Source organism: Cotesia glomerata, linkage group LG4, assembly GCF_020080835.1.
Source record: "Cotesia glomerata isolate CgM1 linkage group LG4, MPM_Cglom_v2.3, whole genome shotgun sequence".
NCBI classification, from domain to species: Eukaryota; Metazoa; Arthropoda; class Insecta; order Hymenoptera; family Braconidae; genus Cotesia; species Cotesia glomerata.
The window spans coordinates 26,934,527-26,950,922 of record NC_058161.1 but is presented as its reverse complement, the minus strand read 5'-3'; the positions used below and the strand labels follow the sequence as shown (position 1 = coordinate 26,950,922).

General features: G+C 30.4%; 2 protein-coding genes across 2 annotated transcripts; both read right to left on the bottom strand.

Moving 5' to 3' along the window:
- Positions 1 to 2,328: 2,328 nt before the first annotated feature.
- LOC123262472 (pre-mRNA-splicing factor ATP-dependent RNA helicase PRP16-like) lies at positions 2,329 to 12,181 on the bottom strand. The gene is made up of 2 exons (XM_044724703.1): positions 11,986 to 12,181; positions 2,329 to 3,530 (listed from the first exon to the last, which is right to left on the bottom strand). Exon 2 carries the CDS (start codon positions 3,499 to 3,501, stop codon positions 2,623 to 2,625), a length of 879 nt encoding a protein of 292 aa, XP_044580638.1. The 5' UTR covers positions 3,502 to 3,530; positions 11,986 to 12,181; the 3' UTR covers positions 2,329 to 2,622.
- Positions 12,182 to 12,635: 454 nt separating this feature from the next.
- LOC123264032 (probable pre-mRNA-splicing factor ATP-dependent RNA helicase mog-1) lies at positions 12,636 to 13,259 on the bottom strand. Its single transcript, XM_044727076.1, has one exon. It carries the CDS (start codon positions 13,257 to 13,259, stop codon positions 12,636 to 12,638), a length of 624 nt encoding a protein of 207 aa, XP_044583011.1.
- Positions 13,260 to 16,396: the final 3,137 nt, after the last annotated feature.

Sequence of the window (16,396 nt, the reverse complement as noted above, 5' to 3'; positions counted from 1 at the left end):
TAAAAACTGCGTCGAATGCCGCCAACCGCGTAAAAATCGGTTCATTCAAAAGTTATTGCCGTTTGAAAATTCAAAAAATTAAAAAAAAAAACGATCAATTTTCAAAGTGGGAAGCTAAAAAAATCACTGAGTTAATGAAATTATTTTCTAATTATTTAAAAAAAAATTAATTATCTAATTATTTAGAAAAATTAATTATCTAATTTAAAAAAAAATTAGTAATTAGAAAAATTAATTATCTAATTTTTTTAAAAGTTAGTAATCAGAAAAATTAATTATCTAATTTTTTGAAAAATTAGTAATTAGAAAAATTAATTATCTAATTTTTTAAAAAATTAATAATTTTTATAGATATATTTCTAATTACTGCATTATTAAACAATGAAGTAAACTAGATTACGAATTTTTTCTTTATTGGATAATTATTGATATTAGGTTAGTAAATTTTTTAGTATAATTAAAATTTTTATCCGTCGTTATCAAATATCACAATATTTATTAATATGATCAAAAAAATTTTCAAATTTTTCAACAAAGATTAATTAGTGGAGTTACGATGTAATCCCTAATTGATTTTAATTACAGAAATGACCAATCTTATTGCAGCATTTATCATGTTTACTGTATTAATTTCAATCGCATATGCATATTATGGTGATTACGGTGGAAATCTTAAATGCAAAACCCTGGGTTATCCCGTAAGTCAATAAAATGAATAGTTATTGATTTTCTTTGTGCTGTTAAAAAGATGAAAAAATTAATGATAGTTAATTTTATATCAACAAAACTAGTGTTGGTCAAATTTCGATTGCTGCTCTGATAGGTATCTGGCGCAACTCGGCTACACCTGTGGACGTAAGCCTGGATATTAAAACCAAAATGTAATCAAACAGTTTGATGCTTAATAAAAATTAATTATTCAAACAATTTGCCTCTATTTTAGTTCTAATTTTTAGATTTTTTAGACAAAAATTTTGAGTAGCTTTAGTTGTCACCTAAATAGAATAAATATCACAAAAAAATAAAATTTGAAAATTTTTATCAATTTTTTTCATCATGGGCTTCGAAAAATTTTTTCAAGCTCAGTTACCTTATGGACCTGATCGCATGTTTATCTAGCTTTGATCAAATGATAGCCTATTTTTTTTACTTTAACTTTTTATGACGATATTCTGATTTGAATCAAAAAGGATCATTTTGTCGTTAACTATAGAATTTCCACACCTTAATGTACCCTTGAAAACTGTAAAATATTAGATCGATCGATTGAACGGTTCTTTTAGACCGTTTGATCCAAGTTCTAGAAAAAATTAAGGGAACAAGAGTCGCTACTTAAATGAAGCAAGTTTTCAGAAATAGCTGAAAAATTTTTTTGTCGTTTGTTTTGTTTCTTCCTTATCAATGAACATGCAGCCACCTTTCATATCCTCTCTTTAAATTAAACTAATATGACAATCAAACAATTATCCACGAAATTTTCAAGGGATAACATCTTAGTCCTAATAAAAAAAGAAGCTTTAGTAACAGCGGATATCTTGAAAAAATTGTAAATAATTAATTCAATTATATAGAGCCAAATTTGTTTTATTCTTGGTTTCTGCATTCTTGGAATAAGTTGTTTGCATTTACGGTCGGCAAGTATAGTTAGTTTATTCAGGAATATGTTATCGTCGCTCGGTAAAATAAAACTTCTTTATCAACAGCGATTTTTTGAAACTAAAAATACCCTGATAGCCAAAAGTTGGTCGCAACTTTTTGTCTACTTACTGCCGCAACTTGTCACCAAGTCTTGGAAATGCACTCGGTTGGTGTCAGCTTATTCACCAAGTTGTTAGCAAAAACTGCTTCTGAAACTTTTTCACATTAAGTTGACGACAAGTTTCTCAAAAAATTGGGCAACATATTGTGGCAGTAGATTGATCTTCTTTTTCTCAGAAACTTGTAGCCAACTTGATGCCAACAGTTACAAATTCAGAACTTGACCGCAAATTGTCTCTAAGTTGGTGGCAAATATCTGACACCAACTTTGTCAGTCTGAAACTCTGGTTATCAGAGTAATTCTTTTTTTGAGTACTAAATTTGTGGCTTAAAGTTAGAGATTCTTTTCTCGAAAACTTTATTAATTTAAGCTATACATTTTCGCTTTACAAATTCTGAAAATTTCTTTAGACTTTTTCTGATTGTAAAAAAAGTAACGGAAATCCGAGAATTTTTTGGCATTTATGGCATCTTTGAAACAAATCGTTTTCTTGAGTCAATGATTCTAACACTTATTAAAACAAAAATTCGATATGTCCCTGTGATCCAGCAGTAGTTTACTATATCAAGAATTTTATTTTCTACAAAAAATATTTTTATTGTATACTTCTAATGAATGAATTTTCAAACTTAAGCTTTAATCAATTAAGAACAACCAACTTTTGTTTAATAGAAGATATTTTAATTAACAATAACAAATATTTCATTCATCATCACAAACTGATTGATTACTTTACTAAAATATTCGCTGAAAGTATATACAAGAATTTAATTAATTTTTAATTATTACAAGCCTTGAAATTTACAAAAATTAATCGATAATTGACTATGACGATTAACTAATTTGTATAATTTACTAAATACCTAAAGTTTGTCACGTAAAACTGATACGTTACTGATATTAGCCGAAATTTTCGGCTTGGAAAACATTTTTTCTGGATTAGGGCACCATTCGGCGTCAATTATTGTGACACCTCGCATAAATAGAGTTTTTTCTGTAGCAACAAGTTGATGATAAACCAGATAAGTAGGTTTGAACCCCAAATAGTTAACTGCTGAAGATGGGTGGATAAATCTCGAGTTACCAGCTTGGCAGCTAGCATATTCGCCACTGATTTTGTTAACGATCTTAGCTGCTTTGTAGATATAAGTCCATGAAATACATTTCAACAAACTCAGCCACTCAATCCCACAGCTTGAAATTTTTATGTTTTGTTCAATCAAAGCTTGCTCGAGTTGCTGACGAAAATTAAGAACTTTTTGCATGATCGTAAAATCGAGACTGACACGTTTGCACCAGATCTTATTAAAGAAAGAAGCTTCCCATGCTTTGTAGCAGTTCAGCAAGGATAGGTGATCTGATTCTACCACGCGAAATTGAGTCAACACTTTGTCCAGTTCCTTTCCACGATGAGTCATGCGATACAATACTGTTAACTCTGTTTCCATTGATACTATGCTCAGTACTTCAGCAACGCACTCGAATTTTATGGCCAAGCAGATCATACGTCTGAAAACTGGTATTAGGGAAAGTTCTTCCATTTTTTTGTCTACCTTTTGTAACTTGCAATCAAGATCATCAATAATCGAATCGTTTAATCTTATGCATAATGGTTCTTTCGAACACGGTTTAGTCAACGTCTTTTGAGGGATATAATTATTGTTTGAAGTTATTAAAGATGACTCTTCAATTATTTTAATATCCTCAGTAGACTCTAAAGATGATTCTTTATGTTTTTCCATCGTTTATTTTTTTAAGGATGCTTGCTATTCTGAAAAAAACGAAAAACGTAGAAATTTATTTTTTATTAGAAAATTAGTTGAAATTTTATTTGATGCATCATCGAGAAGCCTCCAATCAAAACGTGACTTATCACAAAAAGTCACGGAGACGTACACTGCCGACAATTAAAACAATTATTAAAAGTAAAATAAATCAAAAAGAAAGTCGAAGACACACGATCGTATACATTTTGTAAAATAAAATAGCATTTTCTTTATAGATCAAGTTAATGTGTCTATGTATTATATTTAAATTAAAAAGTAAACAAGAAGCTTGTCCGGAAACTTTCCGTCGGTAGTGTACGTTGATCAAAATCATTTTTTTCCTGATTATCACTGAACATCGCGTCGCATACGGCTTATCGGTAAAACAGAAATACCTTACTTTAGGTGTGAATAGAGTTTAACCTGAATGTAGGTCATTGAATAGACATAAATTTAAGTAAATGTATCTAAATAGAGATGTAACTCATGTAAAATGTAATTGATAATGAATAAAATTGAAGCTGAGTACAGACGTGAGCATTAATGCCTGGGTTAAAAATGTATTAACTCTCAAATATTTTTAACTCAGGCATTAATGCTCACGTCTGTGCATTTAAAAATAAGTAGTGGTGAATCTGAATTAAAATGTAATAATAAAGTTAAGGATCGGCTGTCGTAAATGTATTTTCAGAAACTTTATTTTTCTAATTGTTTATTTATTTATTTATTTATATTAAATGCCAAAGCACAGGCCAAATGGCAAGATATTAAGTACAGAAAGATTTTGTATACAAACTATAGATATATATAATTATATAATAAAGAATATTTACAATAATTAGATATAAAGCATGATTAAAAGAGGAGTAAAAATAATCAACAAATATTAATGATTTATGCATAGATAATTTGCTCACTTAGAGACTTATGATGAATTAGATTCATAATAATAATAAAGAATATTATTGTAATAATATTCATCAATGTAAGGAGTTTAAATGCGAATTTTGATAAGCTGGAATGTTTTATAAAAAGCCTATCTGTATCACCTGATATTATCGTGTGCACTGAAACTTGGAACCTAGTCTGTCCGGAATACTATAGTTTGAGTGATTATTTTGTGTATTATAATAACAGTAAGATAAATCCGAACAAAAACAGTTTCACTGTAAAAAAAAATCGCGCCAAGTCCACGTTCATAAGACTATTAAGAAAAAAAAATTTCTTATTTCTTTACAAAAAGATATAAGATAAAAAAATTAAAAAATCCAAGTAACCGATATGATTGTATTTGATTTTCGGAAATTAAAAAAAATTTTATTCTAAATTTGAAAATTAAAACAAAAATTTTGGAACGTATTTAGTGTGCGTGGTTGCAAAATATTTTACTTTTAATGAAATTCGTAAAATCTATTTACTAGGACTTTAAAAAAATTGAAATACACAATGATGCAAACCAAGTACGTTCCAAAATTTTTTTTTTAATTTTCAAATTTACAATAAAATTTTTTTTGATTTCCGAAAATCAAATACAATCATATCGGTTACTTGGATTTTTAAATTTTTTTATTTTATATCTTTTTGTAAAGAAATAAGAAATTTTTTTTACTTAATAGTCTTATGAACGTGGACTTGGCGCGATTTTTTTTTACAGTGAAACTGTTTTTGTTCGGATTTTAGTATTTTTTGTAATTATAATAAAAATTTACAATTGGTACCAACTTAAATCTCGCGTTGGCTGCATTTTTTATAGCAAACTATCCCCTTGAAGCTACGGTTTATGTAAAAACAATTCCAGCGCACCCTGGCGGATGTAGATGCAAGCTGTAAAATGTATTTTTTTAATCGTAGTTTCCCATCTATTGGAAGATTATCATGCATTCTCGAATTATTTAGTCTGTGGCATGTCACTTTTTACGTAGAAAAAAAGTCAGGATCGAAATTTTTGAGCTTGCTATAGTTTGTGCTGATAAAATTTAATAATTTCAAGTAGATTAATTATTATAATTGAATATAATTAATTAATATCAGTAAAATAAAGCATGAATTACTGTTATAATATAAAATTTAGGAACAAGAAGTACCGTAGAATTAAATAAAATTTTGCAACCTCAAAATACCGTTCTGCTCACAGTAAACATAGTCGGTAGTCTGGCGCTTCGTTTACAACGGATTTGAACGGAACTTGGCTCCAGATTCTACCGAATATGTGGATAAAGCAGACGGTGTGATTATGTACGTTAAAAGGTCTTATGTGGACCACTCGGTATATGTCGAGTCGTTTAATGGTAATAATTTCTTGTCTGCTGAAATTAAAATTAAATGTGAAGTTTCTATCAAAGTGACAGGTATTTATAGATCGCATGATACTGGAAAAGAAGTGTTCATAGAAGCGATTAGAGACTGTGTAAACAAAAATCGTAAATGGAAAAATCATATTATTACATGTGATTTTAATATAAACTTTCTAATGTCAGACTGTTTCTCTAATGAGCTCCTGAGTGTTTTCCTAGATCTAAATTATATTCCCTACTTTAATTCAATCACTAGGCCTAGTCTAACTGATGTCAATGGTACTTGCATTGACAACATGTTTGTTAAAGCTGAAATTAATGACATTAGATCGTACTTCTATACTAATACATTTACAGACCATTTCTCATTATTCATAAAAATAAACATTGACAAAAAATTACGTCAATCAGTCAAAAAGTCAGTTTTAAACTTTAAAAATCTAAAAAAAAATAGTGAACAAATAAATTGGGGTGAGATAGCTTCTTTGGAAAATCCGGAACAAGTAGTTAACAGACTCATTAGTAGTATCCAATCTATTGTAAATAAATCATATATAAAATTAATACAAAATAAAAATAAGAATAAAAGTCTTCCTAGGAAAGACTGGATTACAAAAGGAATTATAAATTCTTGTAAAACGAAAGAATTGTTATATCTAACTTGGGCTAAGGATAAAAATAATATATCTCTTAAAAATGAGTATTTTAGATATTGCAAAATTTTAAATAGAGTCATAAAAATAGCTAAACAAAATTTTATAAAAAAACAAGTAACTAAATATAAAGATACTAAACAGTTATGGTCTTTTGTTAAAAGTAAAATAGGAAGTAATAAGAGGAAAAATAATACTATTGAATCATTGTTATGTGCTAATACAGTCGTATCAGAAAATCAACAGATCACTGATGAATTGGTTAATTTTTTCAGTAATGTCGGTAACGATTTAGCTTCAAAAATAGTTAATATTAGACCTCTATATAAAAAATCCTATGAATATAATCAACATAGTATATTCTTACTACCAACTACAAAATTTGAAGTCGAAAAAATAATAAGTGAACTGAAAGAAAAATCTGAGGGAGTGGATGGAATTAGTAGTAAAGTGTTAAAATGTATAGCAATGAATATAAGTGAGCCTCTTGTAACTATCTTTAATATTTGTATGAATCGAGGTATCTGGCCTAGTGCTCCAAAAGCTGCTGAAATACCCGACCAGAAATTTAAGTTCGGCGGTGGTTCGTTTCGAATTAGGCATGCCGAATTCCAAGTTCGCGCCGAACCAGGAAGCCAAAGTTGGCCCACGTCCCGGAAGTAACGCAGTCGCGAGTTTGGGCCTAACTTGGCTTCCGACTTAGGCGGTGGTTTGGAAACCACACTTGCTGGTGACTATCCAAGCCTCATTCGGTCCGAATTTGGCTACCTAACTAGGCAGCAATTCAGAAACTAAATTCGCACGGAAGAATCCAAATTGAATCCTTTTTTTATTTTTAGCTATTTTTATTATAAAGCAAAAATTAATAATAATGAATGCTTATTTTTTTTAATTTACTTTTTAAATTTTAAATATAAATATCGACTTTAGGACAAAATTTTTTTAATATTAAGTAAATAAAAAAAATTTTTTTTTTTTTTTATTTAGTATTATTTTTTTTATATTTTCGGTCATTTTTTTCGCTTTTTAGGGTTTTTCTTACTATGAAGAAGTTTTTTTTGATTGGTCGATTTTATGGGTCAAGGGGGGAGGAAATGATGGAGTTAGATACATTAGTCACACACAACACTTAAATTTACCTCACACTCGCCTTAAGAATAATTATAATTAATAATTATTAATTATTAAAAATTTTACATGTCGAACGCGAGACTCGAACACTGTACCCGACGCACGAGAGCCCTATACCATACCGCGACGCTACGCCGATGATGAGCGACCTCTTGCCTCAAGATACTTATAAGCCCGACACTTCGGCAAACATTCGGTTACCGTTGCAACGGTCGAGTTAGGAATTCCGATATTATACCTAAGTGAGGACTTGCCACAGACTTACCTAGTCAAGTTTCATTTTGAGAGACCAAGCTTCAGAATATAGGTTGCCGTTATTTTATAACAGTTTGGCAATCCATGACATACCGAACTTAGGCATTTCCACTGTTTTGCCTAAAGAAGCTCGATCGTGGTATGCCAAGTTTCGGTAAACCTTTGGTTACCGTTATTTCATAACAGTTTGGCAACCCATGAAATGCCGAACTTAGGCATTGCCATAGGTTTTCCGAAGTGAGTCCGAACTTGGTGAACCAAACTTCGGTAAGCCTTTGGTTACTGTTATTTCATAACAGTTTGGCAATCCATGATATACCGAACTTAGGCATTTCCACAGGTTTGCCTAAGTAAGCCCGAGCTTGGTGAACTAAACTTCGGTAAGCCTTTGGTTACCGTTATTTCGTACTAATTAGGCAATCCATGATATCCCGAACTTAGGTATTGCCACAGGTTTGCCTAAATGAGCCCGAGCTTGGTGAACCAAACTTCGGTAAACCTTTAGTTACCGTTATTTCGTACTAATTAGGCAATCCATTATATGCCGAACTTAGGCAGTGCCAGACTATTACGAGATTACATCGAATGTGGAATTCTTTTGGCATACCAATGTTCGGCTTGCCTAATTTAAAATAAATAAGATCCGAATTGGGCTAGCCTAAATTCGGAAAGCCAACTTCGCCCCGAACTGATTTTTCGGCATACCTCACTAAAATTCTAGTCGGGTAAGCGTTTCGGTAAACCTTTGGTTACCGTTATTTCAGAACAATTTGGCAACCCATGACATACCGAACTTAGGCACTTCCACAGTTTTGCCTAAAGAAGCTCGATCGTGGTATGCCAAGTTTTGGTAAACCTTTAGTTACCGTTATTTCATAACAGTTTGGCAACTCATGAAATGCCGAACTTAGGCATTACCACAGATTTTTCGAAGTGAGCCCGAGTTTGGTGAACCAAACTTCGGTAAGCCTTTGGTTACCGTTATTTCATACTAATTAGGCAATCCATGACATGCTGAACTTAGGTATTGCCACAGGTTTGCCTAAGTGAGCCCGAGCTTGGTGAACCAAACTTCGGTAAACCTTTGGTTACCGTTATTTCGTACCAATTAGGCAATCCATGATATGCCGAACTTAGGCAGTGCCAAACTATTACGAGATTACATCGAATGTGGAATTCTTTTGGCATACCAATGTTCGGCTTGCCTAATTTAAAACAAATAAGATCCGAATTGGGCTAGCCTAAGTTCGGAAAGCCAACTTCGCCCCGAACTGATTTTTCGGCATGCCTCACTAAAATTCTAGTCGGGATATTATTAGATAAACTAGAAGAATATGGAATTAGAGGTGTAGTCTTAAAACTAATGAAAAATTACTTAAGTAACAGAGAGCAATGTGTAAAAATAAATAATTGTATAAGCAAAAATATGACAATAACTGTTGGTGTACCTCAGGGTACAATATTAGGGCTTTTGCTATTTATACTTTACATAAACGATATCTTTAATCTCCTTCCTGACAAAGCAGTTGTCTCATATGCTGACGACACAGCAATTCTATGCTCAGGAAATAGCTGGTCACAAGTACAATCAAAGATTTCTCAGTGGCTTGAATTAATAAATATATGGCTATGTGTAAATCAACTATCTCTGAATATTGATAAATCCACTTTTATTACTTTTGGATGCTATTCCAATAGTGTCCCGGATCAACTAGAGCTTTCCATTAACAATAAAAAACTAAAAAGAGTCCAATACTGTAAATATTTAGGAATAATACTAGATGGATGTATGAGGTGGGAGTATCATATCAGAGAGTTGATAAACAAAATAAAATATTTTATTTTTATTTTTTATAAGCTTAGTTTAGTAATGAATAAAAAAAATCTGAGAATAATACATAATGCTTTGATTGAAAGTAATATTAACTATGCTATAACTTCATGGGGCGGAGCTTACAGTAATACTTTAAATGCCGTAGCTTCAATACAGAATAAGTTACTTAAAAAAATTAATAATGAGAATGTACTAGATACTAAAAAAAGTTTCATAGTTAACTCTATACTGCTTCATTATAATGATTGTAAGACTAGTTTTGAGAAAACTGAGGTTAATACTAGAAACAGACTGATCTCTCTGCCTAAACGAAACAAAACTATATTAAGTAAAAGCTCTAATTATATTGCTATCAAGTATTACAACAAACTACCATATGAACTTAAAAAACTAGATTGCAGAAAAAAGTCAATTAAAAGTAAATTAACAAAATGGATAATACAAATCAATATATAATATAAAACAGTTTATGATCGTCGAATAAGTATCACTATGTTATTTTACTATACGTTTTTCTTGGATTTATGTATACTGTTCCAGTCCTATGTACAGATGTAAAACATCTCTATAGGACAGATATTAATGCGTACTCACTTTTTTTTTGTACTATGTATTTTATGTATCTGTTTTTACTGGTAATAAATATTATTATTATTATATATAAAGGAATACAAATAAGATTTGAATAAGACTTAATTAAAATATCGACTTATACTACAAATCTATACTTCTATACTAATATTATAAAGAGGAAAAATTTGATTGTTTGTTTGTTTGCTTCCATTGAATAGGCTCCGAAACTACTGAACCGATTTGAAAAATTCTTTCACTGTTGGAAAGCTACACTATCCCCGGGTGACATAGGATATCTTATATATTATGAATAATTTGAAAATTTTTGTTAAATTCCCGTGCAAAGCCGGGGCGAACTGCTAGTATTTAATATTTTTAAATTCTTGATTTTGCCTTATATAACATTGCACTTGTAGACAGACGTGACATAGAATTAGAAATCAATTGATAGTAAATATTCAAACATAATCTTTTTGTATACTTCTAGAGAACTTACATCTAATCCTTCGGCTGGTAATTTTTGCCATAGTCGTATCGCTGATATCACAAATGAATGTTCTAAATGTGATGTTGAGAACTTGAGAATTAAATAGTTCACATTGTTATTTTTAATTGCAATTCTCTTGGATCTTCTAGATTCATCTTCTAAGAATATTTCTCTTAAATAACTAGGCTTACCAATAGATTAGATTTTAAATGAATTTTGATTTTGAAATCAAATAAAATGACGTTTCCGAAAAATAACATATAGCTAGCTATTGGGGTGTAGTAAACTTATCTTAAAAATAAAACATTTCCGGTCTTCTTTACAACTATCTGTATTTTATTCTTTTCATGACGAGTATAACTGATCTTCAATCAGATATTAAAAATAAATGACTATGTTTCTAACATTGTTTTCTAACTTTTCATGAAGAGAAGAAAATACAGATAGTTGTAAAGAAGACCAGAAATTTTTTATTTTTAGGATGAGTTTACTACACCCGCTATTGCGGAAGCTTTATAGTACTTCGTTTAAAAATTTTCTTAAAAAGTCATTTGCTAAGTAAAATTTCGTAAAATACATTTACTACGGCTTAGACTAAAAGTGAACCCTCTAATTAAAAACACATGAAAGTATCAAAGTTAGTCATTAGTCAAAACTTGCTAAAAACGGGATACGATTCATCAGATAAAATTACTGCACGCGCGTAGCGCGCTACTCGATCTGTAGTACATTTAAAGTTAAGTAAAAGTGTAACAATAGAATTTATATTTGAATCGAAATGTAACTGAATAACAATAGTGCTGAACATATATGTTACTATTAGTTGTGAAGCTGTGAATAGAGATGTTTTGAATAAGCTTGTAATACCGTTGTTAATTAAATTGTGGCGCCAACAATAACTAAACGAGTTTTAGAAACGTTCGTTTGCGACATCTATGATCCAATTGAACAACCATGTATCCTCATTCCTCAAAATAACCGGTTACCATCATTAGGACACTCAGAACCAGCAAAGATGTTTAATTAGCTTAGTAAGCATTAACCTCAAAATATATTTCAAGCTTTTGTTTTTATTGATACTTCAATTATTGTTAACAATTCGATCATCATTTTGTATTAATTGATTTTAATAATCGCGCTTGATTTACATATTTAAATACCTATTTTTGAGAAAAGTATTTAATGTGAAGAACTTTTTAAAAAATAATTTATCAAATATTTCAACTTACTTACTTTTATTAATCTGTTTTAACGTTGAGAGTACTTGATCATTCTAAAAACTATTTTTCTTTTTTTTTTTTCTTTAAATATGTCTTCTGTGGAAATTCACAAGATTATACAATTAGTTTTGACGCTCGTAAGTGAATTAGCTGAAATATTTTTCCGGCTGAACTAAAAGTGGAAAAGTATATGTGACGCTATCTACCACGTTAAGTTTAGCAAGAGTAAGGGAAAACGGCGCGAAAATTTTAAATTTTCTCAAAATTATTTATTTCAACAGTTTCATAACAAATATAAACTCCTATTTTTCAATAAAATTAAATAATTAATAAAAAACAATATATTTGTAAGTAAAATATAAAATTACATAAATTCTTTAGTTGTAAGTGAGTTGTAAGAAATTTATAATATTAAACAGGGAAAGTACTTTCTAAATTTCTTCTTGAAAAATTATTCGAGAAAAACTTTTAATTTCAACCAATTTAACTGACACGCCTGGTTAACAATTGAAATTTCACTTGCGAATTAGAATCACGATTAATTTTAACCAACACCTTTTTAAATTTCTTCTTTTCTTCTTCCAAAACTCCTGTATCAGTAATCCGCTCGATATTTACACGACTTTTTAAGGCGTGAAAAATCGGAGTTGCCAAATTAGGAACCTAGTCTGCATCAATGGTCGTGATACCTCGCATGTAAATTCGATCTTCTGTTGAAACAAGATGATCATAAACGACAACAGTAGGTAGAAAGCCCAAACTCATTACTGCAGAATTCCGGTAAATGTACCAAGATACTCCAGCTTGGCAACTATCATATCTTCCTTCATCAGCATTAACAAGTTGGGCCGATTGATGAAAGTACGTTACCGAGATGCACTTCAGTACTACGAGCCACTGAATTCCACAACTGAATAAGAGGATTTTATGCCGCCATAGTATTGCTGTCAACTGTATTTGGAGTTCCAGTACTTTTACCATGTCTGCGTATTTGATGCCATTTCTAGCACACCAAACGCTTGAAAATTCATGCGATTCCCATGATTTATACATGGACAGCAGAGTCAGTTGATCTGATTCAACTACTCGGAACTTGGCTAGCGCCATGTCCCGTTTGTTATCAAGCTCAGGTTCGGAATATAGCTTCGTCAAAATCGTCTGCATAGACACGATGATCACAGCGCGATGTTCAGCGCTGCAGCCTGTTTTCGTTGCCAGAACGACTAATCTGCTCAAAAGAGGGTTCAGAAGTGCTTCCAAATTTTGGGACGTTCTGATTGTTGTCATTTACACACACAATTTTCAGATTCTTTTGCATATCTGATTTGCTAGAAGGATGATCCAATAGAATTTCTATAATGGAAACGTCTAATTCTTGAACTGAAAAATTTGTGTCCGCAGCCATCTTTGAGTCGTCTAATGATCTAAAATTAATCAAAGTTAGAAACAAAAAGATATGACACTTATATTCATTTCCTAACCGTTTTTGATTATTGGAGTACAGTTGGTCCAAAAAAAAAAACCAAAAAAACTAGATTAATATTTTTTTGGTGGTATTTATTTAAAATTTTTTGAGAGCGTCCAGAGAATAGACAAAATATTTTAACGATGGTGAGATGGAGTGGTGGAAAGTTATGATTCGGACATCTGTAGTCGACAAAAGGAAATATAATTGTTTGGAATTATCGACAGTTACTAATAATGCGCTGAGAGAATAAATTTGTTTTAAAAAAAATGGGCATTGTTGTGACAAGTAATTAGTTTGTTGAAAATCTTAAACAATTTTATTTCATAGGGAGAAAAATCAAAATATTTCATAAAGTAACTTTCTGGTTGAAAAAAAGTTTTTTTGATTTGGAAAAAACAAAATCAGTTTTAGATATAGTCAACTTAGAACCACTACCAAAAAGAATTTCTTTTGAACAAAATGAGCAATGTTGCAATGTTGGAACCAGTTAACTTGCGAATTTTAATCCAAAATTGTTCTTTCTCAAATCTAGAAAACTTTTTTTCAATAAGAAAGTTACTATGAGAAAAATTTTGATTTCTTCAGCTAGGAAATGAAATTAGTGGAATTTTTAACAAATTAATTTCTCATTACAACATTACTCATGTTGTTCAAAAGAAATTATTTTTATTAGGGTTCCACGACAAAATCTCGCTGACAAAATTTTCCCGACAAAATACGCTTCAAAATCTCATTGTGCCCTTTTATCATGGTTTTTGTGTATATTTATATGAAATAGACCATCACAACTGTCAAGGATAATAATATTATAATTTAAAATTAGATTTTAAAGAGGAGATTTTGTCCGGGAAGATTTTGTCGTGTCACCGTATTGCATTGCTTAAAAACTTACTGAACTTTATGCAGTCTGATAATTTCAATATTAAATATCTTGAAAAAAAAAATGTGAGCCGTCATGGGACGCCTGGCAGATGTGAAACATCGTGTCTGTACAAGTAATATGCATAAAAGATAATATTATTACAGGAATTAAATATAGCCTAATGAAAAAATGAAGTATTACGAATTTCTTACAGAAAATGGTAACTTTATTTAATAAACATTTATTTACATGTGATATAAAAATTCGATATTAATATCAAGTGGCCACAATTTAAATATTTTTGTCTGTGACTTCAGTAATAGTTATATTCGATGTTTCCTCTGCCGGTATTACTGTGATGATTGGTCGATGATAACTAAAGTACGTTACAAAAGTATTGGATGAAACATTATCAAGATATCTCACTAATACAGCATCTATTGTTGTTCCATATTTGGTAGTAGATTCTCTTGGATTGTTGTTGATTTGCAATTGAAATTCTTTTTGAAGAAATGTCATTAATGGCATTGAATCAGCTCTTGCAAAATTTACATTAAAATCTCCAGCTAAAATTAATGGTAGTTTATGTTTATTCGTTTTAAAAATTATTGAACCTCTTTGACTATAAGGAAATAACCTTTCATGTAAAAATGAAATTATATGATCCATTTTGTTATTAGGTGAAACGTATACTACAATCATAATTAATTCACTTCCGTCTTCTAGTTTAATATGTGAAGCACACATATCACCAATTGATGTTTGGGAAACATGAACTTCTGTAGCATTTTGAACTGCTAGATCCATGTTGAGTGTAGTAACATGTGAAGTGTTGTTGTTTTTGTAAATGGCCACTCCAGCGGCCAGATCTAAGATAAAAATTAAAATAGTCTGGTACTATTCGATTAATAAAGTCTTACACAACATTGATAGTATGCCTTGTGTTTAACTGATCAGGGTGGCGTCCAGTTTCAATAATAATATTTTGTGATCCCTGTGATGATTGTTGGGAACTGAAATATTTAAAAAAATATGATATTAAAATACACAAGAAAAAGAAAAAAAATTTTGAGTGTGGCTTCAATATACTCATGAACTCAAATCTTAGTTAATTATTGCAATATATGACTAAAGATTTGCAAATATAAATTTTATTAATAAATTTTTCCATATTAATTCCTTCATGAATAATAAAAAAATAATTAATTGAAGATAATATTAATATAATTTATATAATTATTAATCTTTATATAATTGCTAATATGATTAATATGAATATAATTAATTAAATATAAAAATATAATAATTACATTTATGGACACTTGAAAAATACGATCTACTTACTGATGACTTGGTAGTATGCCATAGTGTAGTTTCACTTTCTTTGCACAAGGTTGATCACTTTGATCTTCTGAGTTATCACTATCACACATATTTTATTGTCAAAAATTAAAATAAAAATGTTTCACATCAAAATTAAATAAAACGCAGGTTATGTGCACCGTAGTAAACAACAACGTCGAACTGAGTGGGAAGCCACACCGTACACTCTACTACATATAAAATATATATATATGTATACCTCAGTATAGCGTGGCGACCCGTCGCCACACCGTACACTCTACTACACATAAAATATATATATGTATACCTTAGTATAGCGTGGCGACCCGTCGCCACGGCAAGCGTCGCCACGCCAACAATTCGGTTTACAAGTGAGCCTATAGATGTTTCACATCAAAAAGTCTAAACAATCGTAATTGTATTTTGAATTGGATGAAAATTTGCTCTTACAGGAGGATGTTTAAAATTTTTTTTTTTAATTATTGAATTTTTTTTTTTAATTAACCCTTTAACGCTTCTGGACGTTTCCTCTACTCTTAGTGGAACGCCCCTTTCTACATTTACTTTACACGTTCCCTACTCCGGTGCCACGCAGATCACTTAGGACCAAATCAGCGTTAAAGGGTTAAAAAGAATACAAAAATTACGATTTTAATAATAATAATAATAATAATAATAATAATAAATTAATTATTATTATTATTATTATTATTATTATTATTATTATTATTATTTAAGGTATTTAATATA